The sequence below is a fragment of the Trachinotus anak genome, unplaced genomic scaffold (genome assembly GCF_046630095.1).
Source record: "Trachinotus anak isolate AG129_WGS33_773 ecotype Australia unplaced genomic scaffold, CSIRO_AGI_Tana_v1 ptg000002l, whole genome shotgun sequence".
Classification (NCBI taxonomy): Eukaryota; Metazoa; Chordata; class Actinopteri; order Carangiformes; family Carangidae; genus Trachinotus; species Trachinotus anak.
Genome location: NW_027273853.1, coordinates 20,328,582 through 20,353,740, shown reverse-complemented (window position 1 = coordinate 20,353,740; position 25,159 = coordinate 20,328,582). Strand labels below are relative to the sequence as shown.

The following is a 25,159-nucleotide window of genomic DNA, read 5'->3' as shown; positions in this document are numbered from 1 at the left end:
TTTTCTGGCTCTGCCAGAGCTTTGTCGAGCCAGAAAACTGCGCTTAGTGACTTTTTGGAAATGCAACACTACATTGTTGGAATACTACTTTAATTTGTCTTGGTGCATCACAAAGATCACTTACAGTAACTGTTCCGATAAGGCTTGTAAAGTATATAGTTTCTGGACCCGTGTAGCCGGGGATTTACAGTTAATTTATTTGTTACAGTCGCTCTTTTTCTGTGCAGAAATAAGCAGATTTTCATAAAATTAAAATGTTATAATTTAGTGGACAAACATTTAAAAGAACTGCATTGTTTTATTGCCGTTTTCAGCATACATCCAACACCCCTATGCATTTTAGCTACATGAAGCATTTACATTATGAGTCATGTGTCAACAGAACACTTTAAAAATTAGGATTTTTTTTTTTTTTACATATAGTACAGTTTGCACACATGTTAATAAATATCAATACAATCATGTCAAACTTATCACACACCATCTAAAACAACAACCGTTAAAATTCTGTAACTTTTTTTATTTACAGCTCACCAAGTCATAAATATAGCCTCTAGTGTTTCTGTGCTGTAAAACAGTGACCACTTGGATTATTGTTTTTTTTATTTTTAACAGGTGTCAAAAAGGCTATTACATTTGACTGCCCATCAGATAAACCATAATGTTCCTGTCTGATGCAGGTTGCTCATAAAGCACTTTGCATTTCTTCTGCACCCCAATTTAAAATCCTCTATTTGTTTTCTCGGGGACCAGGTGTATAAAAGTAGTTGGAAAAAAAGTAAAAATCTTGAAATCCAGTGGGATACACAGATGTGACTACCTCAAAAACAACTAAACTCAGAAAAAATAAAATATAAATATCGAGAAGGAAAACAAAAAGGCATCTTGTTCAATGGTAAATGATTAACACTGCCATATACTGATCTAAGTGTTGTGAAGTGTGTAGGTTCTTGTGGTGTACTCCTTGCATATCCACCAATAGAGACAGTCCTGTGGCACAAAATGAGTGATGTGAGCTACACTGATTTCACATTAACAACAGTGAAATCAGATTCATGAATAATAACAACACAATGTTAACACATATGGTAGAAACGTATTTGAACCTGAAAAGACAGTTCTTTCCAAGATGACTCCTTTCAACAGTTGGTTTAGCTCGCTACTGTTTTATCAAAGTAGGAAACATAAAAATCCAGTATAGAATATGGACAGGTATTTGTAAACAGTAACGGTCAGTGTGATATACAGTGAATGGCATCTCACAGAGAGGCCCATCATTATCGAGTCATGTCAAGTGCTTAAATGTTCATATATAGTATAAGTGTGTATTCTATGTCTAGCTATGAAAAACAATGTAAAGATCTTCTATGTGCCTGCAGCCTTCATTCCAGACATGCAATGGCTTATGGTTGCATGGGAGTTATGCACAAGTGCAAGATAATGAGATTCTGGGCACTCTCCTGTGAATGCACAACAAAAGGTTTAACTGTTAAAACCAAACAAAAATAATAAATACATAAAAAAAAGTGGCCATATTTAATGAGTTCTTTGTGTTGACTCACTAAACACTGCAGGGGGAAAAAAGAGTGAAAAAAAAACAAGCCTTTCAAGCCATTTGTGGTTCATTAGGATGTGGAAGTTTGTCATTGGATAGAAAGGCAGATTCAGCAGAGGATGTCCTTTCTACAATGAGACTGAAAAGACTGAGCCTGGAGACATCACTCCAGCATTTATACACACCTCTGTAGCAGTCCTTCTCAGAAAAGAGAACACCTTCATCCGCTGAAAATGTGACTTGTTCTACACAACTATACACAAAAACACAATTCTTTACAATTCCTTTACATCAGCAGGACCGAACTGCATTCTTCCCTTTAGATAATTGAAAATGAAACAGGTCTTTCAACATTCTCCCAAAGGCCTCCCCTGCATGAGAGGATCCACTTCAAGGCTGTGATGATAAAGTTGTGAATGTGCTCGCCTCTCCACCCACAGAGAGAGCGCAAGCAAAACTGCAGCGTGATTAACTAGAACTGCCTTTGAGCAGAGGATATGTAAACGTTGCAGACTGCTTCAGTGTCAGAGGCAGCTGTAGTGTCTGTGCGTGTGTATGTGTGTGTGGCGGGGACATCTTTACACATTCACTGCTGCAGGTGTGACAGTTTTGGATCAACTCTGCCTGTGTCGGTGTTCAGCAGACTATTCTTGTCACAGATGACCATGCAAAGCTGAAAGGGCCAATCACAAGTCGACCATTTTTCACTAGACCTGAGGAGCAATTATTTCACTCCTCTTAGGCCCAGTTGAGGTTGAAGCCTTTGGAGAGCATGACAGCCTCCAGGTCCTTGTCTTCCTCCTTCTCCCGAAGCCTCTGCTCCTCCAAAAGGGCCACCAGGGCATCGCGCTGCTCCACCACCTCCAACATCTCATTCAGGATCTGCTTTTCCTGAGCAAGCTCCTTTTCCGTCTTCAGGTGGTCTGAAAGAGGCAAAGGCAAAACAAGGAATTAAAGATGATAAATAGATAGAGAACAGATAGGCACTACGGTACAGCGCTGTTAGTTAATTAACATTCTTGCATTTACCTTCCACAGCCATTCGTTCCCTGAGTTCCTGCTGCAGTCGGCTCTGCCGGTCCTCCAGCTCCAGCTCTCTGGCACTTGGGGACAGAGACAAATAAGCTGCACAAGCTACGTTTGTTTCACTGATTAATTATAGCCCTCGACATTTATGTTTTCAGCTGTATCTTCATTTATCTATGCAGGATTTTCTTCTTTTTTTTTTTTTTAATATCAATTGTTCCAAAAAAGATGAATTAACCAAAAAAAAAAAAAACCTTTAGTAACTGATAATGAGAATAATTTATTTACTTGTCAGAATGTAATGAAGGTGTTTCTCGAAATGGATTGCAAATGTGACCTCATATCATATAATTTTGTTGCAAAATGATTATGACGTGACAAGAGATAACAACTTACATCATGAGTGGATTCTGTATTAGATTATAATTGCCTTTTACTTAATATTATTTCATATCATTACATCATTGCATTGACAGGTTTCATTAAACACTAGCACCAGGGCTCAAGAGAATAAAATGTTGTTTGTCTGTCTGCAGGTCCTTAACTTTTGTCAAAGTGAAATATCTCAACAAATATGTCAATATGAAATCTGACAATTTGACACAAAAAACAATCATGGTCCTCAGAGATAATTCCTGCCGACTTTTGTGATGACTCCACACCCGCAGGGAAAATTTTCCACCTTTCAATACTTGTGCTCATACCTCTAAAACTAATCTAACATGCCCAGCAGCCTCAGTCGCACTGTGAGAGTAATGCTTATATAGCAGGCTAGCATGCTAATATTTAGCCTGCTATTTTAGCATCACCATACCTCTAGTAGCACCATGGAGCTGTTTTTTTAAAGAATGGATAACCCCCCCCTTCTTTTTTCTTTTGTTTTGTGCACATGCATGCATGCATGCAGGTGATGCAATTAACAGTCCAGCCACTGACCCACCGGTGTCAGTAATGCTCCAAGATACACAGCAACGAAGGAGGAGAAGGAGAGTGCTAGCTTGTAAACATGGATGTAAACAATGTAAGGTTTGAACGTTTAAGGAAAATGAGCTTTGCAGATGTTTGGATGGAAATGCACCCAACACATTGTTTGACCTCAAGAATACACGATGCATTTTGGTGCATAATACCAAACATAAACATAACTCTTTTGTTTACAAGGAAATTCTACATGGCACCTATAACAAGCTAATGTTTACATCAAGTCCAGCTGAAGGTGATGAATGATAATCTTGATAAAGTACAACTTAGTGTGATCACAAATGTCTGGTCCTGTTCAGCAATTTCTAGCCTGTGCTACATATCGAAAAGTTGGCAATGACAATGGAATTATCATTTGATACATACAGTACAGTACAAGTATATAGAAACAACATTCTCCATGGTCAGCAGAGGAGTTAATAAAGCAACCAATGGCTCACAGCTAAGTTATACTTCTTGTAAATGAAAAGCACCTTTGACTAATTAGTTCATCAATTAGCTCACCCATCTACGGAAGGGAAATATGGCCACATGATTTTTTTTTTTTTTTTTTTTTTTTATAATTCTTAGTTCAATGTCAGAATTCTGAGAAAAAAAGTCAGAATTCTTAAAAAAAAAAAAAAAAAAGGTTTTTCACATGTGGCCCTAATCCTCTCCTGTACCCATCTCAACAGTCAAGTAATGTACTTACAATATCATGAGTTCTGACTCGTAGCGGACCAGGGCATTTTTCTCCTGCACCAGCTTGAACCACTCTTGCATTAGTTTGGGATCATCCTTCTTGCCCATGCCTGGAGGAAAGAAGGAAGCACAGAGTGGGGGTGTGAAATCAGATGGCTGGGATACAATAACACTGATGTCACACATACAAGGACCGACACGGGCAGTGCAATGACAGCCAAGCCAGGATGTCCTCGCTGAGGGATGGTGAGGTGGAAGGATGGACTCGACACCATACTTAAAGATGGCGCACAGAAGATGGCATGGAGCTACTTGGTTTCAACTTTGGCAAGTGCGTAAACACACACTCCTACACACACCCACACACACGTAGAAAAACTGACAATACCTGTTGTTGCAAAGTTGAGAGTTTGTGTTACCCAGTTTGGAATGTGTCAGACGTAGCTGCTCCTTGGGAGCAACTACCTCCTCCCATCAGTTTTTTTTCAGAGTGGGTAAGTAGTAAAGAACAAATGCACCACATTATCCAAGTTATTAAAGAGAAGAAAACCCATGGACTTATGAAAATTCTCCATCCTCCGCTGCCCACATACTGACCCACCAGCCCAAACAAAATCCCTTTAGACCCCATTCATGCTGTGCAGTTTAAGGGTGGAAAGAAAATGACATAAGATATTCAGCTGCCTTCACGTTTTCAATTACAATTTCAAATGTTCATGGGATGATCTGTCATCGAGACCAATAGCGAAGTTGACACTCCTCTATTAAGTCTGCCTCAGGGAAGAGCATGTTCGGTGCTACTGGCATCATGCATTGCAGTTGTGCAGTTTTCATCATCAGCACAATCAGTCAGAGCAGGGAACAGCTGCACACTTCTCCTGTGAGCAGAGAAGACCAGTCTATGTGGCATGCTTAGAAAGGTCTGCTGCTGGGGCGATGCATCCTTTGATTTATCTGACTGCAGCAGGTTGAGCCAAGCAGTTTCAATGAAGCACCAAAAGGCAAACCTCAATGTAGCGTGACATACTTAGCTGGGGAAGAGGAGGCTCTTGTAAAACGAAAAGGAAAAACATTGTACACACATAAATTGCATGGTTGTGGTCTCGAGGGCTGGCTTTTGCTAATTAACAGACAAGGGACAGAGAGAGGCAAAGCTGGAGAGGAGCTGCTCACATAAGAGAGGAATACAAGATGAGGAATTACAAAAGCAATGCTGAGTTTCCAAACCTACCCTACAATGGATGTCTTTCTTTGACTCTTTAAAAAAAAAATTGAAACCTGTTCCACCAGCACCAACCCTCAGCTTAAGGCTCCGAACACAAAGAAGAGCCACCGGTACAAGGCAAAAACCACAATAAAAGGAACAAAATCCAGCTCACATACAGAAACACAGGCATTTTTCTTTCCACGCATTAGGAGCTCAGGTAAAATTTCCACTGACAGGTGTTAGATACAAGAACAAACCAAACAATCCATTAATTTTTAAGACTTGTTTTGTGTAAGACTTCAATATTTATAACAAATCATCACACCATGCAAGTTTCTCACTCCTAGAACCACAAAACTGCCCGCGAGCTAGCCACGTCTCAGGTGTTCACCGATCGGTTTTATTATCATTTTATAATTAAGTGACACTTTTATTCAAGAGAACTGAAAAAGTGGATACTGCAAAAAACTATGAAGCTTCAAAATTAATTTTTAGCCAAACAGAAAACAGAGCACATGCTGTTGATTAAAGACACACGACAGCAGAGTAGTTTCCCCTTTAAGCGAATGAAGCAACTTAGAATAATACGGAAAAAAGATCCTTTCTCTACCTTCATTTTCTGAGACACCACACTTGTGTGGTTAAATGGAAATATTAGCTTGATTAACAACTACTGCATAAAATATATGCATCGGTATGAATTCACATGTTGCTGGGCTACTATTCACCACTCACCACCCTGCTTTTGCACAGTATTGGCCAATTATAGCTTAGCAACCGTAACTAGGCATGGAGGCAGTGTTGCCAGATAAGCTCACAACCCATCCAATCATCGTAACAGTAGACAAATTTTTTATTTTTCCCCATTTAGTTTTTTCCTTTTCTTTTTTATGTGGTGTAATTTTTTTCTACCACGTCTTTTGAATAATGTTGCTTTAAACATTAAAGGTCTTCAATTATATGAACAGCTTTGACAAGTCCTTTATCACAGAGCTATGTCCAAATAATAATTGAATAAGAAAATGAGTTCCACGTTCGATCTAGTTGCAATAAACTAAAATGACACTTGTTTTCGACAGTCATCACTTATCAGCTATTGCGTGCGAAGCTGAGCCGACTGAACTCAGTGCCCTGTCAATCTCAATCACACTACTCCAAGAAGGAGAGGGAAGAAGAAAAAGTACCTTAAATGATCACAGCCTACCCACATTAAAAAGTAGCCCGGTCAAGGGTCATGTCATCATCTAAGTGTATCATTTTGTGTGGTTACAGGTTACATAACCCCAGAAATACCTGCTCAGGTCTGTAAGATCCACCCGATATGAGCAAAGATTCTAGTTTATTAGAGTTTACAGTAACAATAGCAGCTCTGTTCAGCTGGGGAAGGATTACAGTCCAGCAAATCCAGCCGAACTTACAGATAAAATAACTGTGTACTGCCATGGTAAACAAGAACAAAAGAAAAAAAAGACCAACTGACCAGTAACTGTATCAGCACGCATTCTGATGCAGTGAACAAATTTGATTTGGAGCTTCCTCGTGATAAATACCTCCGTACTTCACTGAGTTTTGGAAAGATTCTGGGGAAATCTACTGAGCCTGATCACACACAAACAGTGAGGAGAGGAAGAGGAGGAAGAGGATGGGGGAAGAGGGGCAGGGAGGAGGGGGTGACCCGGTTCTGGAGATCCTTACGGTTGCCATGGTAACCCGCCACAACCGTCAGCAGGGGCGGCGAGGGTTACGTTACCTTCAGGGGAACAGCAGGGGCAGAAGGAGAGAGGTCTTCGGCGTGGCATCCCCACAAAGGGCTCAACTTCCACAAGACAGAGGGAAAGAGTGTGAGGGAGGGATGTAGGTGAGTGCATTGGTGGGAAAGAGAGAGAAAGTGAGAGAGAGAATGGTGGAAATAATGCAGGAGGAATAGCAGAGATGGTGGAAAGAAGAGAAAGGTTAGAGGACACAGGGTGTGGGAGGAGGGTGAAAGGAGAAGGGCAAGGAGGTGAAAGAGGGACGTGAGGAAGAAAGAACATCGAGGAGAAAATCAAAAGAGGGCAGGAGCACTGTGATAGGGAGAAGACAAATCACCTGGAGAGAGGAGGTGGGAGAGATCATCTGTGTGGTGTGAGGGATGGAAAAAGGGTAAAAAATAGGAAACTGAAACAAGAGAAGACAGAAAACCTGGAGCACAGAAAGGGAAAATAATCCTCCTGTTTGATCTTGCATCTGCAGCTCGTCAGATCATCTTCAATTAGACAACAGCACCGTATGTCTCTTATGTTTGCAGTCATATTCCCAGTGTTTATTACAGTCCACAAAAGAGTTTCATCTCATTATAAAAGCCATTACTGATCACCAGGAGATTATCTCTCCTCACCAACAGATAATTGTTCTTCTTTAAAGATGTTTCAGCCTCCTCTTGTAAGCACTACTTAAACATGTTTCAACCACCCGGCTCAATTTGTTTCCAGTGTGGTGACTGTTGAAGTGCAGCTACATCTAAAGTGCAAATTAGACATTTTTCTAACATCCACCTGCAAAACAGATTTTCTCAAAAAAAGGTTCATACATAGAGGATGCTAACTTTAATTATTAGTTATTTTTTTATTATTAATAATTTAATACCCCCCAGATTGTGACAGAAATGAAAAATAAATAACTTAAGATGGAGAAAAGAGCTTCAGGGATAATATGGAGATAACTAAGGGAGACAGATTTAAAAAAAAAAAACAACACACAAATAAATTATGCATCATTACATGAAACAAATAGGAGCCTGACACGAGGTTCTCAGGTTGCAGGGCGAAGGAGCTGCAAGAGTGTAATACTGGATAATTACTACAAGGGACTATCACAGAGAAAAAAAACAGTACAGTTTAAAATATCGGTTTTAGACAGATTGGACTCCTAATTAAATTTTTATGGCTTCACCAAATCATGCAAATATGGTTATGAGATGCATCGTTACCACCGAACGCTCAATAAATCCTTAATTGTATGATGATCACTCAAGTAGGGGATGAAAATTAAAAGGAAAATTACATAAAACTGGCAGTCTCAGAGTAAAGAGATACTTGGTCTGACTTTAGTTTTGATGCCCCCTGCAGGGCTCAAGGACAACCATTTTGACAAAGCAACTATGCACCTTACAGTCTGGTATTCAGCCAAAACTCTATAGTTCCTCAGCCCTTGATCGAGGAAGACAAAGACTAATTACAAGCTGCCAGTAAGCACAAGTCCTTCTGCAGACCGTATCCAGTTTAAAAGCAACGCTGCATTTGAGCTGACGACACCTCATGCCCCTGGTCAGCGAGTTAGGTTTGGTATATGTACAGTTTATTCATCTTTATGTCAAAACTCCACGCAATCTCCTGTCTGATGAGTGACAACAACCAGCAGGACAAAACCACAGAGAAGCACAGGCCCTGGTCAAATATGTGGAAATGCACCTTTTACCTGTTCCTGTTGAGACCTAAAAACAAAAACCCTGCTGACTTCACAGCAGACACGAGGAGGAAAAGATGCATTCCGCTCATATTCAGACAAGGCCACAGTCTACAAGATAACAACATGTACCACAAGACGTCTCACCCAGACACGGTGGACACTGTTACTGCTGACTGATCACATTTTAGACAAAGCAGGGTCAAGGGTTGCAACATTGCCTATTAGCACATACTACACACACCCACACACACATACACAAAAACTCTGGGAGTAATGCAACTGAGCGGGTATGAGAAAGTCAAGGGAGCCATTGCTGGGACTACAGGACAGAACTACAGTAGCACAGAGCTCTGAGGGGAAGCAGAGAGCCAGGCCAGCAGTTTAGTATGAGTGAGTCCAGTGCAGGTTATACAATACTTTCACTGTGTGTGTGTGTGTGTGTGTGTGTGTGTGTGTGTGTGTGTGTGTGTGTGTGTGTGTGTGTGTGTGTGTGTGCCTCTTGTATTATAATGTACTTTCTCTTTATCTATGATATTTTTTGTACAACAACAAAAATTACAACATTAATATATTTTAGCTTTTCTGTAAAAACTACAGTCGTCAGTCGGTGACATGAAACAAACTGAATATGTCAGATGATGTAATCTTATGTTTAGCCGTAGCAGAATATCATGTCAAGGCAGCTCAAAAATCCAAATTCAGATGTGATGTTACACAGTTTGTAAAAACAAAAGCTGGTGCTACTCTACATTTTTGTAACTATCAACAAATCCAATGAAAAGCCCAAAACCAACAATTTCTTAGTCCATCACTAAATAAGTTTTGACTTCCGGGCCCTCTCTGAAGCACATTAGGCCAAGCCTCTCTGTTCTTACTAATAAAAAACTGGCCTCCAATATATAGTTACTTAAAAAAAGGGAATATAATTTTCTAGTTTCCTAATTTTTAGCAAATGTTACCACAACGGGAGAAACTGCATTTTTTGGGGACTATTCTCTATTTTCACAGAATAATGTTAATGAAAGCAGGACGGGGTATGTTCGTCAGGCCCAAAATGTGCCTGTGTTCACCCAGTGAAGTAGCTTCTGGACAACAATGCACCACTATATTTCTATAGATATGAAATTGGCCTCTTAATGGACTTTGTTGAGAAAAAAAAAATATATATAATACCACCAGCCCTATGCTTAAAATCACAATCCCGTAAACTTGTTACACTGTTTTCCCATCTCAACCATCATTCTCATGGTTTTGGTTTATAAACTGTGTATTTCTTTTGTATTAACTGCAAAATATGAATATGGAAAGATTTTCCAACACATTTTTTAAAAGAGACCACTCTTTAATGAGCACGTTCTGTATGCAGTATGAATTTGTATGGTCAACAATGTCAGTGTATCATTCTAATCTTTTTATTTTGTTGTCAGTGTTGGACTGGTCCTCAGCAGATGCACATTGTGAAATTGCCTTTTGGATTTCTGTCTCTGCAAAATGTCGCAGTTTGTGTGTCGGCTGCAGTTTGTATTGTGAAGTCTGCTTGCCGAGGAATGACAAATAAAAGCTACTCATTAATTCATTCATTCATCATTCATAAGTTTATAGGGATCAAAGTCGATCTTAAGAGGACAGCATGAGGCCAAGTGTCTGATCTTTGTTTGATGTAAAGAGTGTCTGAACTAAAAACCCAGGGAGGGTGGAGGGATGGGGAAAGGGAGGAAGAGGGAGGGAGAGGAATAGGAGCAGAAAGTATTGCAATGAGGCTAAAAGCCAGCCAGCCAGCCAGCCAGCCAGCCAGCCAATCAGCCAGCCAGCCAGCCAGTCAGCCAGCCATTCAAGGTAGATATGAGGGGTACAAAGCTCAAGTAGTGAAAAAAAGGGGGGGGGGGGGGGCAGATTGGGTTAGCCATTATGTTAGTTTTAAAGCGACAGATTTGAAATACATACCGCCCAGATGCAAGTCCAGGATTTCACTGTAATTAGAATCTCCCCAATAGTCTACAATGACAGGGATATATTAGAGATAGGAGTTATTTTACACTGCCCCAAACTGGGCACACAAACACAAACACACACACACACTCTCACACACAAAATTCTCCAGCAAATCATGCACATTCTTGCAAATACACACGGACACACACGTACACACTGCAGCAACACTCAGAACAAAGAGAGTCCATCAGTACTCACCACAGTGCATAATGCAGTCAAATGTGGCTTGTGCAATAATACAATTCATGGCATTTCCCAAATTAATAAAGAGACTGCTACATAGATTTGCTGTATTGCTGTGTACTGGCTCAGTCTGCTTAATTTCACACAAACCCTCTTGGGCTCTGGCGTGTGCTGACATTTGGAAGGAAAATATTATTTGCTTGTATTATGTGCATTTGATTTGACAACGTTGCAGTTTTAATTTTCTCTGGTTATGTACCATCCAATCCATGTGCAACAATGTTCAATTACAATAATGTAATGATTCAATACTTGGTTATTTCTGACTGAAGGAGCGGCTGAGTGTTAAGCGAGAGCTTTGCGTGGAACAGATGAAGTCAGAAACAAGTATTCACCGTAATAAAAAAAAGATAATAGATAAGATCTCGGCAAATATCTGTATCGAGTCACTCAGCCACAGCAAGCATTTGCAGAAAATATTCTAATAAAGAAGTCATCTGCCTGCAACCCAATTTAAATTTGATCTCTTACATTCTGATTGCATTTGTACACTAACATGATCTGAGTCTTGATCAGAGTACAGAAACTCTCCTCATTGAGAGGCAGTGAAGGAGACAAAACACATCCAGAATGAGCACACACAAATCTATGTCGGGACACACATTCTCCTGATTCGCATGCAGCTCGGACTGACGATGGCGGACATGTCGTGAACGAACAGAGATCAACATGTTCAGAGATGGAGAACTGTTGCAGTGTGTCACCACAGATGGAGCCTACATAACAGTGTCACATGTCATTAATTAAAAAAAATAAATAAATTAAAAAAAAAAAAAAGAAACTACAGTAAATCTAATACCTGATCTTCTTTTGTGCTGTTTGGGTAATGTATAAGTACCTTTATACAATCCTTTAAGAGAGTAGAGTAGTAAACAAGTTAAAACATACTCAAACATTTTGTTGTAAAAAACAGCTGATGGGAAAAGTAAGTAGTTATTTGGTTGGTTGGGAAAATTTAAAGAAATGTTCAATGCATATGTGCATGCATTTGCATGACAAAGGCTTTTATATTATTCTGTTTCCATGAGCATATACTGTAAGTAAATTAGGAAGGAATACACTGTCAGCACTATAGAGAATAACCTCAGAACGTTCCTCACATACAGAACTCACATCATTTAAACAATGTGTTATTGCTATTGCACACTATTCATGCTTGACATGCTTATAAAACTGTACCAAGTAATGAACTGTGCTGCTCGCTATTAAATAATGTATTCTTCACCTCAGAAGTATATTGTCTGTGATAGTCCCTTGTCAAGACCAATTTTGGTTTATTACTTTGGTGAAACGATCATGTCTTTCTGCACACAAATCTACAGGCTGAAATATGCTGCAGTACAACTGAATAATTGGTAAATGCAGACGGTGATTTCAACACATTCTAAACGATCGCAAAGGGACAGGTTTTCTGAGGTAATGCAATTTTATGTTATATCATCCTAATCATCAATAATACAATTATTCCCATTAGAGCTCTAAAAGGTTGAACTCATATAAAAGATAAAACATGGTCTCACAGAGCCGGCACTGACACAAAAACAAAATTGAATTGTCATTATTAAGAGTGCTATGAAACTTATTACACCCTTTATTTCACTGAATGCAGGTTGTATGTCTATCTGATAACACCACGACACATGGGACGACCATATTGACATATTTTTTTGAAATGTATGACGGTGTAGGTCACAAATTGTTACCTGCTTCTCCTCTCAAAGCCTTCTCCACAGCTACGCCCCTCTCTTCCAGCTGCCTCTGCTTCTCCTCCACCTGCTCCAACTGTCTCTGGATAATCTGAGCAGACAAGCCGGGCAGGGTCACATAATTAATGAAACGCACACAAACATAAACACAGTGGCGCGAGTGCATTATAAACAAGCCGCTCTCACTCAGGCACACAGAACAATAACATCCACCGCTAATTACAAGTGATTATGTCCTAAAACTTTCAATGGGAGGCAGCTGCAGCGGTTACCTCTAACACTCCACTGATGCAACAGTTTATTCTCATTAAATATAAATGTCTTAAGGCGCAATGGGAGAATGGCTACTTAGAACTGTATTAATTAAGACAGCCTGCTCTGATTGGCATTACAAATACAATTTATGATTTTCACCAAAAAATATTTCATAGTTCTCCTTCCTCTGCCCAGACCACACTGTCACTTGTTATTGGCAGTGGCAAAGAAAAGGAGGCGGTAATGGAAAAGGGATGCACAGTTTTAAGTCTGTTTTGCATCCTAACCCTGTGTATTAGGGTTCTCTGAAAAAGAGATAGAACGTTGTGGTGTGGGTAACAACGGAAAGTTGCCATTGGTCAGGTACCTGGGCTCTGTGCAGCCTCTTGAGTTCCTCCTGCTTGGCCTGTCGTCGCGCAGCTTTCTGGACTCTTCGTGTCAGCTTGGCATTCAGCTCTTCCTCTGTGTAGGTTTTCTGATAGAACAACAAGAACATGGGTTAAAAACAAGTCTTATTTACAAGCTGCTAATCTGTAAAGCTGGCTCCATAGGGCCCTGGCCCTCCAGACAAACCGAACAGGAGAGGAGGTGAAGGTCTTCTACAAGGTGAGGTTCAACATCAGCTAACACAATGTACTCTAGCTTCACCACACATCTACCCACTTCTCTAGGCCTGTTAATTGCAATCTCAAGGTTTGGTTACATAAACATCTTAGAAAACAATATGACTCATACAGTATATCGACTTCATTGCAGCTCTCACAGTTATAATCCCTCTTCACAATTTGATAGGCAGCACAGTATGCAAATAAGCAGGGATGTTTCCCCCCTCAGTTGACTTGCGAGGACATAAAAAGCTGGCATAAATAAGGAGAAAGAGAAAATAGTTCTGAAGAAAAAATGTGTCGAAGTTATTCCAGTAGCCAGACTGGAGTAAAAGCGGTGCCACAGTGACAGAGTTAATATCATACCAGTCAGACAGGAACAGCCCTTGATATCAAGAGATGCTGAGGAATCATTGTGAGCAAAAAGGTGGATGCTATTGGAAAAGTCATGTTTTAAACAGTGGACATCCAGCAGTGAGTGAGTGGGCGCTGCGGTCCGACTGCCACATGCATCCAGAGAGGACGGTTAGTTTGAGGTCAGATGCACATAAGCTGTTATGATAGTAGACTGGCACATGCGCAGAGGGGTGGGGCTGGAGGGAGTTATCAATGGGAATGTATGTAATACTACCTTTGTGGCGTACGATCTCTTGAACGCCAGTGCGTGAGGAACATAAACAGACTTGGGGAAGACAAAAAACATAAAAAGGGAGGAAACAAACATGATATAGATGAAATGATTAAATGGGTTAATGATTATGTGAAATTGGTCAAAATAAAACAAAAAAATAAAATTATAGAGTAATATTTAGCAGGTACAATCAAAACAGGCAATGTTAATATCCCACACCAAAACAACAATATGACAGGGTGCAGAGACATTTTGTACATCTATGTTAATTCAAAATTAGTCAAATGAAACTACCAAAACACTAAATTACAAATCACACTGTAAGAAACTGCTTTGATACATAAAACCAAGGATTTTAGGGTTAGGGTTAGACACCTGTCTTCCCATAGAATGGGAAGACAGGTCTCTTTATTAAGTACACTCACGGAGCTGGAAAACTAAAATACTATACTGGAGACTAGTCTACTTGATTCCTGTGGGCTCTTATTGAATTACACACGGCCTGGCAGGCATGACACAGCGTTAATCTCCCATAACTGTAACTGAATAAACTCCAAATTCAGACTGATATTCATGAAGAGTAAGAAAATGTCAATTCATTCTTCACACATGTCGTCAAGACGAAGAAAACTAAATGGGAGTGGGTCTGAGTTTCCAGTGGTTAATGGATTCATGCCTCTGGCCCTGAAACCAACTGTATCTATCTAAACCACCAGGTACACACACAAAGACTGGGCAGCAGCAGAGACAGAGTTTTTGAATTTCAGCTATAAGCATAATGAATGCAAATGAATTGAAATAAAATAGCTCATATTAGAGACAGTCCTTGCAAGAGGGATGCCTCCAGCATATTTAATAAATCCAGGCTGGAAGAATTCATCCATTTAGTAATTTTGATAATACATATGATTATGATGTACGTTTAATATGTCATATTGTAATGCTGGAAAATGTTTTTTTTAACCATGATATGGGCACTTGATTCGTTCTGAGGGGGAAAAAAAAGTTTAAACATGTTTTTACTCAAATGCTACTTAAAAAAAAGAATAAATTAAGTTTTATTACAAATTAATTCCAGGCCACTCTCAAAAGCCAGAGGCAAGCTGTGCAAGCTATGTGAGTGTTCATATGTTTATTTGAAATTCAAAATCACTAAACCACCACTGCACAATACCTCCTCATTGTCTTTCTCCTTTTCTCGATCAACATCTTTTTCCCGCTCCCTTTCTTTATGCCTCTCTTTAACCCTCTTTTTTTTCTTTAACTCCCTCCTTCTCTCCTTCTCCAGTTTCTCCTCCTTCATTATGGCTTCCGACTGCATGCCTGACACTAGGTCAAAGATGTCCATATGCCGCTAGGAGTGAAAGAAATTATTTAAGTGGAAAGCGGTTTTCAGGGAGGCAAAACAGAAACAAGACGCAATGGATGTGCTGAGGACACGTCTAGCCTCGCAAAGCCTGTCTGCAAAATGCTGTTTCATTCAGTGCTGTCTGGAAAGGCTATCAGCCAGGGCTACATGTCAGGCACTGTAAATATGCCTGTGGTGTTGTGCTTTACACCTAATTGGATGCACACTTCATCTGCTTTTGCTGTTTGTGTGCAATTTGATTTCGTGCCGTCTGATTTTGCTGATAAATATTAGGTGAAAAAATAGTGAAGTTTCAGAATCCTGCCTCACTATATCTACAACAACAAGATCAAAAGGCGTAGCTGTTCAAAAGGTTCAGACTTTTCACAAGATGATGAGTCATGTTCTCATCTAAACTTCACCCTTTGAGCTGCCGACTGCTCCGGCTTTGAGCAGGCAGGTCTCCACTGGTTGTCAGCAGACGTTTTCCAGACCAAAATGTCTTAAATGAGCTGAGTCAACTTAAGCTGGCTTTGCAAAGCTCTACATGTTTAAAAACTTAATGACAAAGATGTGGCATATCTAACTGTGTCCACTGTTACTCACATCTGCCTTTGACTTCTGGGAGGATCTCTCCAGAACGTCATCACAGGACAGGTCAGAGTCCTCAGAGAAGCTCAAGTTTCTGCGGGATTTCAAATCTGTAACATACATTAAGCAAGGAAATTAATTAAATGTATTCATTTGGAGCCACAAAATACATTTTAAGCTCTGGATCACCTCTCTCACCTGATGATCTCCCAGGAGGCGATGCTCTCCTCTTCCCAGAGTCCTGAGTGGTGGAGCTTGAGGACGGCGTGCTCGGACACGATTTGTCATCCTTCTTCTTTTTGTCCTTCTTGTACCCTGAGAACACAGCCTTCCACAATGACTTGTGTTTGGGCGGTGTCTCGTCTGTGCCGGAGAGCCTGCTGCTGTCATTCTTGGCTTTTTTCTCCTTCTTATTCTTGCGCGGCGAGAAGAGGGAACTTCGTTTCTTGCTCTTACTTGTGGTGGAGCCGTCGGATGAAGCCACTGAGCTGTCCAGGCTCTTGTTGCTGCTGAAGAAACGCTCCGGTAGCGTCTCAGCCTTCTTCGACTCCAGGGCTTTCACAGCTGATGTCTTCGGAGATCCGCTCAACTTTTTCCTTTTTCCTGTGGTATCTGGGGTTACACTCCAGGCCACTTTAGGTGAGGCACCCTTGTCAATGTCAGATTCTTTCATTTTGTTGAGTTGCTTGGCCATGGCATCCTTTAGCACTTGGCTCTTAACAGACTTTTCTCTGGCCCTCATTCGCTCCTCAGCAATCTCCTTGGCCTCTGGAGAGAATTGAGTTGCCCTCTGTGTCTTAGAGGCCTGATTGGCTGGGATATTGGGTGTACCGTTTTCCATTGCTAGGGCCAGATGCAGAGGAGGTCTTTCCCTGCTGGGCTTGCTGGTGGGTGGAGTATAATACTTGTTCATGCTCGTCTCTGGCGTCCGCTCATCATACGTCTCCTCCACATCATCGGCAAAAGGAATCTCCTCCACCGTCTCCACAAATGACTTCCTCACCTCCTCCGGTCGAGGCTTCTTCTTCTCCCTCATAACAACCACTGGAGCTGCTTCTGGCTCTGCCTGTGGTGACGGGACTTTCCTGGGTGCAGGCTTGGGTGCAGACACCGGGCTCAGCTGGGTCCTCGGCGCAGGAACAGGAGTCTTGGGTTTTGCTGGCTCTTTGGCACGCTCAGGTGGAGGTTTTTCAGTTCCGTTGCTCCAGGACACCTGATGTCTCTGCTGCCTGAGCACGGCCGGAGACTGATTAGCAGGCACAGGTGGTGGTGGACTGGAGGGCGGGGTGAGCATAGTGGAGTCAGACATGTTGTAGCTGTCACTGTTTGCCGTCTGGCTCGTGGCCAGGCTCCCATTTAACCCCAGGCCAGAGCTACTGCTGAGGTCTCGCTTATCAGAGCCATTACTCTTGAGCTCCACAGGTGCAATGGGAGTAATGACCTGACCCTCAAGAGTGATGTTGAGTCTGCGAATGACAGCCCGGCCAGTGAAGGCAGGCTTCTGCTCCTCAGACACATCGGGAGACCGTGTCTTGACAGGGGTTGGGTCCTGCGCTGGAACCTCAACTATACTCTTCTCTAAGATTTTGCTACTGCGGTCCAAAGGAGTCAGACCGAGGCTTTTTCTTATCTCAGCACTCTTTAACCAGAATTCCTCAATGATATCTGTCTTTTTCGCAGGAGTGTCGTCTGTTGAGGAATCTATAGCGATTGAGTGTTCCGGTGTGCCCATGTCAGTTTTGGTCATGGGCGTTGAAGTGACTGCGGGGACAGGCTGAGTTCTGACGGGGGAATCGGAGGTGAGGGGCGACGACGGTTCCTGACAAGGCAAAGGCTGGGCACAGATTGGGGAGAGCGGGTTACCCGTGAGAGGGCAAATGGAGCGGTGAGGGTAGACTGGAGATTTAGGTGCGCTGGTCTCTGGTAGTGGGGTGGGCTGGGAGCGAATTGGTGAGCTAACTGGAGACTTGACAGGGGATCTGACAGGTGATTTGATTGCTGGCTTGAGTGGAGGGGCGACAGGTGATTTGGTGGGTGAACTGGGAGGTGATGAGGCAGAGACACTGACAGGAGAAGCAGGAGCAGCAGCAGCAGCAGGAGGAGCATGAGAAGGGACAGAAATATGATCCTGGACAGGAGTAGGTGAAGGGCACAGCGGGCTCTTGGCAGCTGGGGAAGGAGTTGTCCTGTCAGGCTTCGTTTCCTCAGGCAGGAAGGGATCAGGGAAAAAGCGGGTGCCAGGAGACTTCACAAGAGGTATCTGGAAAAGAAACAGAGAGGATCAGGATTTAGTCAAAATTACCATCACTTATCTTCAACTAGACAAGTTTGGAACTGTCTCACCTGTGTCTTGGGCTCCGGTGATGGTTTGAGAGGGGAAAGGACAACATCTTCTTTCTGCAGTGGGCTGCTGCTGGATGGCTCTGAAGGCGCAAAAAACAAAAATGTACCGCTATTTATTCTTGTAAGAAATATATACATGAGTGAGACATTTCAAAGAATGACTAGTGACATGTACCAATACTGGAGGCCATTCCCACGCTCTCTGATTTCTTGTCTTCCTCAGGAAGCGCTTCAGCGTGCTCTGATTGGTGCAAACGAGCCTCAGCTTCTGCATCTGAAGGGATGTCATCTGGAATTTAAACATAACATTATGAAGATTTGCACTGTTATACAGCTTTAAAACTTTCCAGTATTTTCCTGCGATGAGTTCTTTATAAGCCAAAGATATTATTTTGCTCATTATTTGTATTAGTTTGATGGCTTACCCTGATCCATCTCTGTACCGGGCTCTATATCTGGGCTGTCTGCTTCTGCTACCAGGTCTTCATCCTCACAGGGCTCTGGCGCAACAAAGAAATGCCAAGAAATGAGTCAAAAGGGTAACACATTCTGTCTTTGGTCAATCACAGAGTGAGAACTTTTTGCAACCTCCTACAACAACCTAACCTCAACTCAACTTTTTTTCAGAATTTCTAGCTGGAGGTGAATTTACAAAAGAAAAAGAAAAAGAATTCAAGGATTGTTTCATGAAAAAAGCTAAATTTTGAAGAGCGGAGCGTAGAAATTAAAAGTTGAAAAAGGAGGAGAATGGTTCTAAACTAAAATCCACTTTTTCTGCTGAAAGCTTAAAAAAAGTGTTCTGGCAAAAAAATAAAATATTAGGTTTGCATACAAATGATATCATACAATATAAGTCAGTCAATAAACATGAACATAAGATGAGCACAGAGCAGCATTAGTAAATACATGCAGCTATCCATTTATAAATTGGCAAATGGATGACATTTGAACCAAGCAAAAGCACAACCAAATGTTGATGACAATGGTTACGAGATTAGCAGCAATCCCTCATGTAAACACCATTTGTTGTGAAAGAGTAAAAACTGAAAAAGGGGAAATAACCCACACAGGTAATTCATGCAATTTTGAAATAATATCATAACATTAACCATCATCTGTACTAAATGCACAAAATGGGCCATTGTTCACATGGGTGCACAAGCACATACTGAAAAAACAACTGATTCTAGGGGGTCTAAGCACAAGGAGATGTTCACTTAGCTTTTAGCCCAGAACACAAGCGCTGCCCATGAATGTAGGACTCTCACTCCATTTATTCAAGCTTTTAAACAGTTGATGAAGTACCTAAGCTGACTCTTTCTCTGATGTTTTTGCAAGTAGAAGAGCCATTAAGTGGTTAGTCCAAAAGTATAACAACAGCAACAGCAGATTTCAATGAAATACTGCACATATTACCCATCAGGGCATGAAACACTGTGGTATTAAATGTTTCAAGCCTTGATAGCTCATCTGTCTGTGGAATACATTACATTGTCGTACAGTATATCATGTAAGCGAAGGGAAAATACATATTTTGGAAGTTGAAAAGGGTAGGATGAGAGGTTGGGTTGTGAAAGGTTAAATACAGGTGCTGATCCGATCCCAAGAGAGCAGAACTCTCGAGAGCGACAGCCTTGCTGCATGCATGCTTGTGAGTTTACTTTGCACGTGTTTCTGCATGCTCCAGAAAAAGGCCAGCCGATAGACAGATAAGAGTACAAGTCTAAGACGGGACGCCATGATCCCACTGAAGTCTGAGCTACCTCCAGACATGGACTCCAACCAGACTCTCACTGCCTCGTGTCGGGCGGATGTGTGGGCAGGTGCTACGTTCAAACCAGAAGATACAGAACAACGAGGGATAGATGGCAGGGAAATAACAGTAAAGTAATTAGACACATGGGAAAGGACATGGCAGAACACAAAAGAACAAAGCAGAACAAAATCAAAGGAATTGACGAGGGGGTTATATGGTGCACTGGGATGTGGTTGAAGAACTTTGCGTTCACCCCAGCGGACCAAAAGCAACTCTGAATGACAAATTAAAAGACTGAACACAAAATTAGACATTCCAAGAAAAAAAGCCATGTGACAAAAATGTACAAAATCAGAGATGATTATAAACAACAGGTGGGTTAGTCGGGAGAGGTGGCTCTTCCTGTCACAGACACAGACACGAAAACAGAACAGCAGCAGCCACACTGAATTGAAACGAGACCCTGATTCTTAACATTGTGAGGCCCACAGTCTTTCCAGGTGTTCGGCTCCTCTGGGTGGGTTACCTGTGGAGGAGGGCTGCGTGAGCTCAGAGGGTTGGGAGTGTTGGGAGAGTTGGGAGGCCGAGGCCGGCTGGCCATCCTTGTCTCCCTCAGATTCCAGGTGTGTTCTCACCAAACCTGGAATGGCCTGGGGATCCACAGGCTGCAGGACTTGTTGGATCTGAAGGTTCTTGGCTATATGAGGGTGTCGGTGTATGTTGCAGTGTTGTGTTTTGGGGTTGGGAAGAGGTTGTGTGAAACATGAAAAGACGGATGAGAGCAGTTGTGCAAGGATAGTAGAGAAAGACAAGGGAGGAAGAAGAAGGAGGAGGAGGAGGAAAAGACAAAATGAGAGAGAGGCAGAGAGACAGTTAGAATACAGTGGCAATGAAAAATCATCAGTGGCGAGGAAGAGGGAGGCTGCATGCACTAGACTGCAAAAAAATCAAACCATAATAGTGAGCTTCAAAGATATAAGGTTAAAGAAAAAGATAATTTGTTGAACATAACAATTCTACAACTCAACATCAAACCATAACTGCAGCACCTGGGTGGAAAACACAAACATCTCTGGCATTTATCAGATTAGTTTTTGAACAGAGGTAATAAATAGCGGGTTAAAGTAGGACTCACAGTCAAAAGAAATACACTTTCCTTTGAAACACAACTGCAACCAACAAACCAAACAAAACAAAACAAAACAAACAAAAAAATCACAAATAAAAAAAGAAGGGAAAGCCACACTCTTATTGTAGAAATCCTTGAAAATGAAACCCAAACCAGACAGGATTAAACATCACGCTCAAAGTAACTGCAAACACATCCACAGGCAGTTCTGCTGCTACCTTTAAATGTACCAACATCCTCTTCATCTGTGAGGTATTTCTCCAGCCAAAGGCCTGACTGGAGCTCTCTATCCCAGGGGCAGTAATCCCCCTCTGCCAGCAGGGGGAGACAAAGGCCATGCCCCAAAAAATAAAAAAATAAAAAAAACATACAAAAATATATGCGCACACACAAACACAGTGGACATGGGGGGAAGTAATGAAGAGAGGGGGGGGGTGGAAAAGGAGGAAAGAAGCAGAGGATGAGGAAAACAATGTTTGAGACAGTGACACTGCACATGAAACAGATTTAGATAAAACACAAAGGCAATTCTGAATTGTCCTAAACGGTGCAAATGGAGACTGGACAGGGGTGTGAACATACAAAACAGCAAACAAACTACATTTGTAGTCTTCCAAGATCACACCAAGAGTGAAAAAATAAATTTACCATCGCTTGACTCCTCATCATCTTCATCCTCATCTTGATCCTCCTCCTCCTCCTCCTCCTCTTCCTCCTCTTCCTCCTCTTCATCTACTTCACCGTCTCTGCTGACTGCGTCGCCCTGAGCCTCCTCGCCCTCCCCCTCGTCTCCGTGGTCGCCCCTCAGTTTGGCGTGGAGCTCTACCGCCTCCTTCCAGGGAACACCGCCGAGGTCCGAGGGACTGGGAGGCTGCTGCTCCACCTCTGCCTCCACCTCCTCCTGATCCTGATCCTGATCCTCCTGCTCATCCTCCTCATCCATGTCTGATTCTGAGCTACTGTTGGAGAACAGGGGAATCCAAATACAAGTAGGATGTTTAGGAGGCAACAGGAATGTCAGTGAGGGAACATACTTCAGCTTCCTCCCACAGTATTTCACAATGTCTCTACAGGCAAGTACAAATTTGTATTTTCTTTATGTTCTTCTGAAATTTCTTTGCATTAGATGTAAAGGAGTCAACAGAAATATGCACTGGGTTTTGAACTAACACTGATTTTCATAATCTATTAATTGTTTATTTTTTTCAATTGATTAACTCTTAGGTTTACTTAAACGATTCATGGATTACCAAAATTTACCATAATCAAAAACTGTATCTTGTTGTTATGAACCTACCTGGATCCCAAATCAGCATCCGTGGCCTTGTCCAGCACGCTGCTGAGGTTGTGTTCTGCCAGCGTCTCCTCAGGCACCTCCTCCAGCTCCTCCTCCTTCTGCAGGGATAGACGGTAGTTCTCCAGCTCGATGCGCTCTGGAGTTCCCCGCAGCCGTTTAGCTAGGCTCGGCTCCTGTAGTCCATTGACCTCCGGTACTGAGACCCCGGGTGAGATGAAGGTATCAGGGCAGGCAGCAGGTTGGAAGAAAGGGGGCAGAAGAAAGAGAGCACAAAACACAACTGAGAATCAGGCAGGTGCAACAGTCTGGAGGAGAGGAGCAGTGCAGGTGCCATGCAGGACTGATTGTAAGGCCATGACTGCATGTTTCTCTCTGTAGAAATAAACTGGACTAAACCAAATCCACTGCGTCACCTTTTGCAAAAACTACTGTGTTTACAGATACAAATTCTAACAATGTTTTTGTATGGAAATATCAGTCTAGTAGCATCAAATCCATCACACATCCAACAACTGAAACTGGTGCTTTTTTACACAACTTTGCTGTAAAATGATTATGATTATTCTCATTTACTCTTCCTTTACTTAAAGCAACTCTGTACTTTTAAGACAAACCGACAACAACACACCAATTTAAGATCTAGAACTGAATTTATTGCGTTAGATTATTCGCCTACAGCAGATATTATCAACAAACACAAATAGGTGTAACACTCTAAAATATTTCTATTATACTACAGTTATAGGTACAAGGTTGGTGCCTTGCCCTTTTCCCATCCTGAGAAGCAAATCTTAAAACTGTACTTCCAAAATGTGTCTTTCAAATGACTCAGGTATTGGTGAATGGAATGGTTAAAAACAAGTGTTTCACACATGATACTACACTTGTTGTCTCTCTACTCACTTAAGCAGAGATACAGTTGCCCTCCAATTACAACTCCTGTAAGCAATGACCCTAATGTAAATCCCACTACAAAGGATAGGCGTGACAGTGAATGTGTGATATTTGATACTGCAGTATAGTGGATAGTAGTTATTTTATGCAGACAGGAAATGTGGTCAGACAGCTGTGATTGTGTCCTTTTTTTCCCGACAAGCTAACATGCCTGAAAATGCAAGACAGCTGTGAAAAATTACCATTTTATTTATTACCTTTCCATCAAATCCAACTATAACAATTAAAGGGCTAAAGCGACCCCATGACCTGAAAAGTACTGTTTACACAGTGTCCGGCTTTCTAATATATTCATATGAATCTTCAATATTTCAAATAATAATTATCAATTACATCATGGGATTTTCTAAAATATTATGGCCAATGATGAAAAAATATATTATGATCCACATTAATAATACAGAGACTCATCCCAAAATGATTTCTGGATTACTTGGAGAACATCAATTTTACCTGTGTAGTCTACAGTGAAGGCCCTCACGTAACTAATACGATGTGATTTTCCAACTAAACAAAAATACTGATTTCTTTCATTATCAGAAGATACTCTACTGGCTATTGTATTCCATGTTGCCTATATTCTATATTCTTTAATTTTTTGTTGTATTATTACAGTATTTATGAGTAACTATTTTAATTTATAATACTACACTTGCCACATAATGCAGCAGGCCTACACTTTACTTAAACTCCAATTATTTGTTTACGGTGAATCTTACCAGCCTATCCATTTCAGCTCTTTCTACTCTATGATTATATTTACCCATAATGCAAAGCAATAGATGCAGCAAAGATGCACTATACTGAGCAAACACAAATAGGTCTTAGCAGCAATCTGTCAGGGGTGAGAGGCTGAGAGATGCAGGAGGACAGGGCAGCCAAGAAGGTGTGACAGAGGAGTGAAAATCGCAAGAGAACCAATCACAGGCACTGGTAGAGCTCTCAGTTTTAAGCTGCTCTGATAGGAGGGGGAAAGGTAAAGCTCACAAAAGCACTGATACAGGCACTTAATCACAGTATGGTGAGTTTCAGTAAGAGGGATACAGTAGGTGCAAAACAGCTTACAAAGAGAAAGGAACACATCACAAAGCAGGCTCTAAAAGAAACACATCACACAGGAGGAGGTAGAGGTAAAAGAGGGCAGTCACAGGCCACTGGAGGTTACAATCACAAAAGAGTAAAGCTTGGCTCTTCATTAAAACACAGGCAGGCAAAAATTGGGTTTAGGTAAACAATTAACTCATATACGAATGTATTGCTAAATGCCAGATTTTAACGGATATTTTGAGTTAAGAAAGCTACAACTTAGCTGCTTCATCAAAGACTATAAAATCAGGATGAGAAGCAGAAAAAGAGAGCTATACAAAGGGTTAATGTTGCTGCCTGGAAAGCTGACCAGAAGACATTCTGTT

The 25,159-nt window shown here is 41.5% G+C and overlaps 1 protein-coding gene across 10 annotated transcripts in view; it reads right to left on the bottom strand.

Annotated features, from left to right (window-relative positions):
- Window positions 1-278: 278 nt before the first annotated feature.
- mical3a (microtubule associated monooxygenase, calponin and LIM domain containing 3a) overlaps window positions 279-25,159 on the bottom strand; it is a 61,549-nt gene continuing 36,668 nt past the window's right edge. For 4 of the 10 annotated variants that reach the window (XM_071504937.1, XM_071504947.1, XM_071504954.1 and 1 more), the window contains 19 exons: window positions 22,794-22,989; window positions 22,145-22,455; window positions 21,715-21,807; window positions 20,894-21,064; window positions 20,375-20,437; window positions 19,037-19,111; window positions 18,787-18,900; window positions 18,612-18,691; window positions 16,467-18,528; window positions 16,284-16,378; window positions 14,330-14,380; window positions 13,461-13,568; window positions 12,836-12,929; window positions 11,932-11,982; window positions 10,842-10,892; window positions 7,201-7,266; window positions 4,254-4,353; window positions 2,585-2,658; window positions 279-2,478 (listed from right to left, as the gene is read on the bottom strand). In XM_071504937.1, the coding sequence (XP_071361038.1) occupies window positions 2,294-2,478; window positions 2,585-2,658; window positions 4,254-4,353; window positions 7,201-7,266; window positions 10,842-10,892; window positions 11,932-11,982; window positions 12,836-12,929; window positions 13,461-13,568; window positions 14,330-14,380; window positions 16,284-16,378; window positions 16,467-18,528; window positions 18,612-18,691; window positions 18,787-18,900; window positions 19,037-19,111; window positions 20,375-20,437; window positions 20,894-21,064; window positions 21,715-21,807; window positions 22,145-22,455; window positions 22,794-22,989 (4,040 nt within the window). In that variant the 3' untranslated portion in view covers window positions 279-2,293. The other 6 variants (XM_071504970.1, XM_071504905.1, XM_071504914.1 and 3 more) reach the window with 6 other exon arrangements.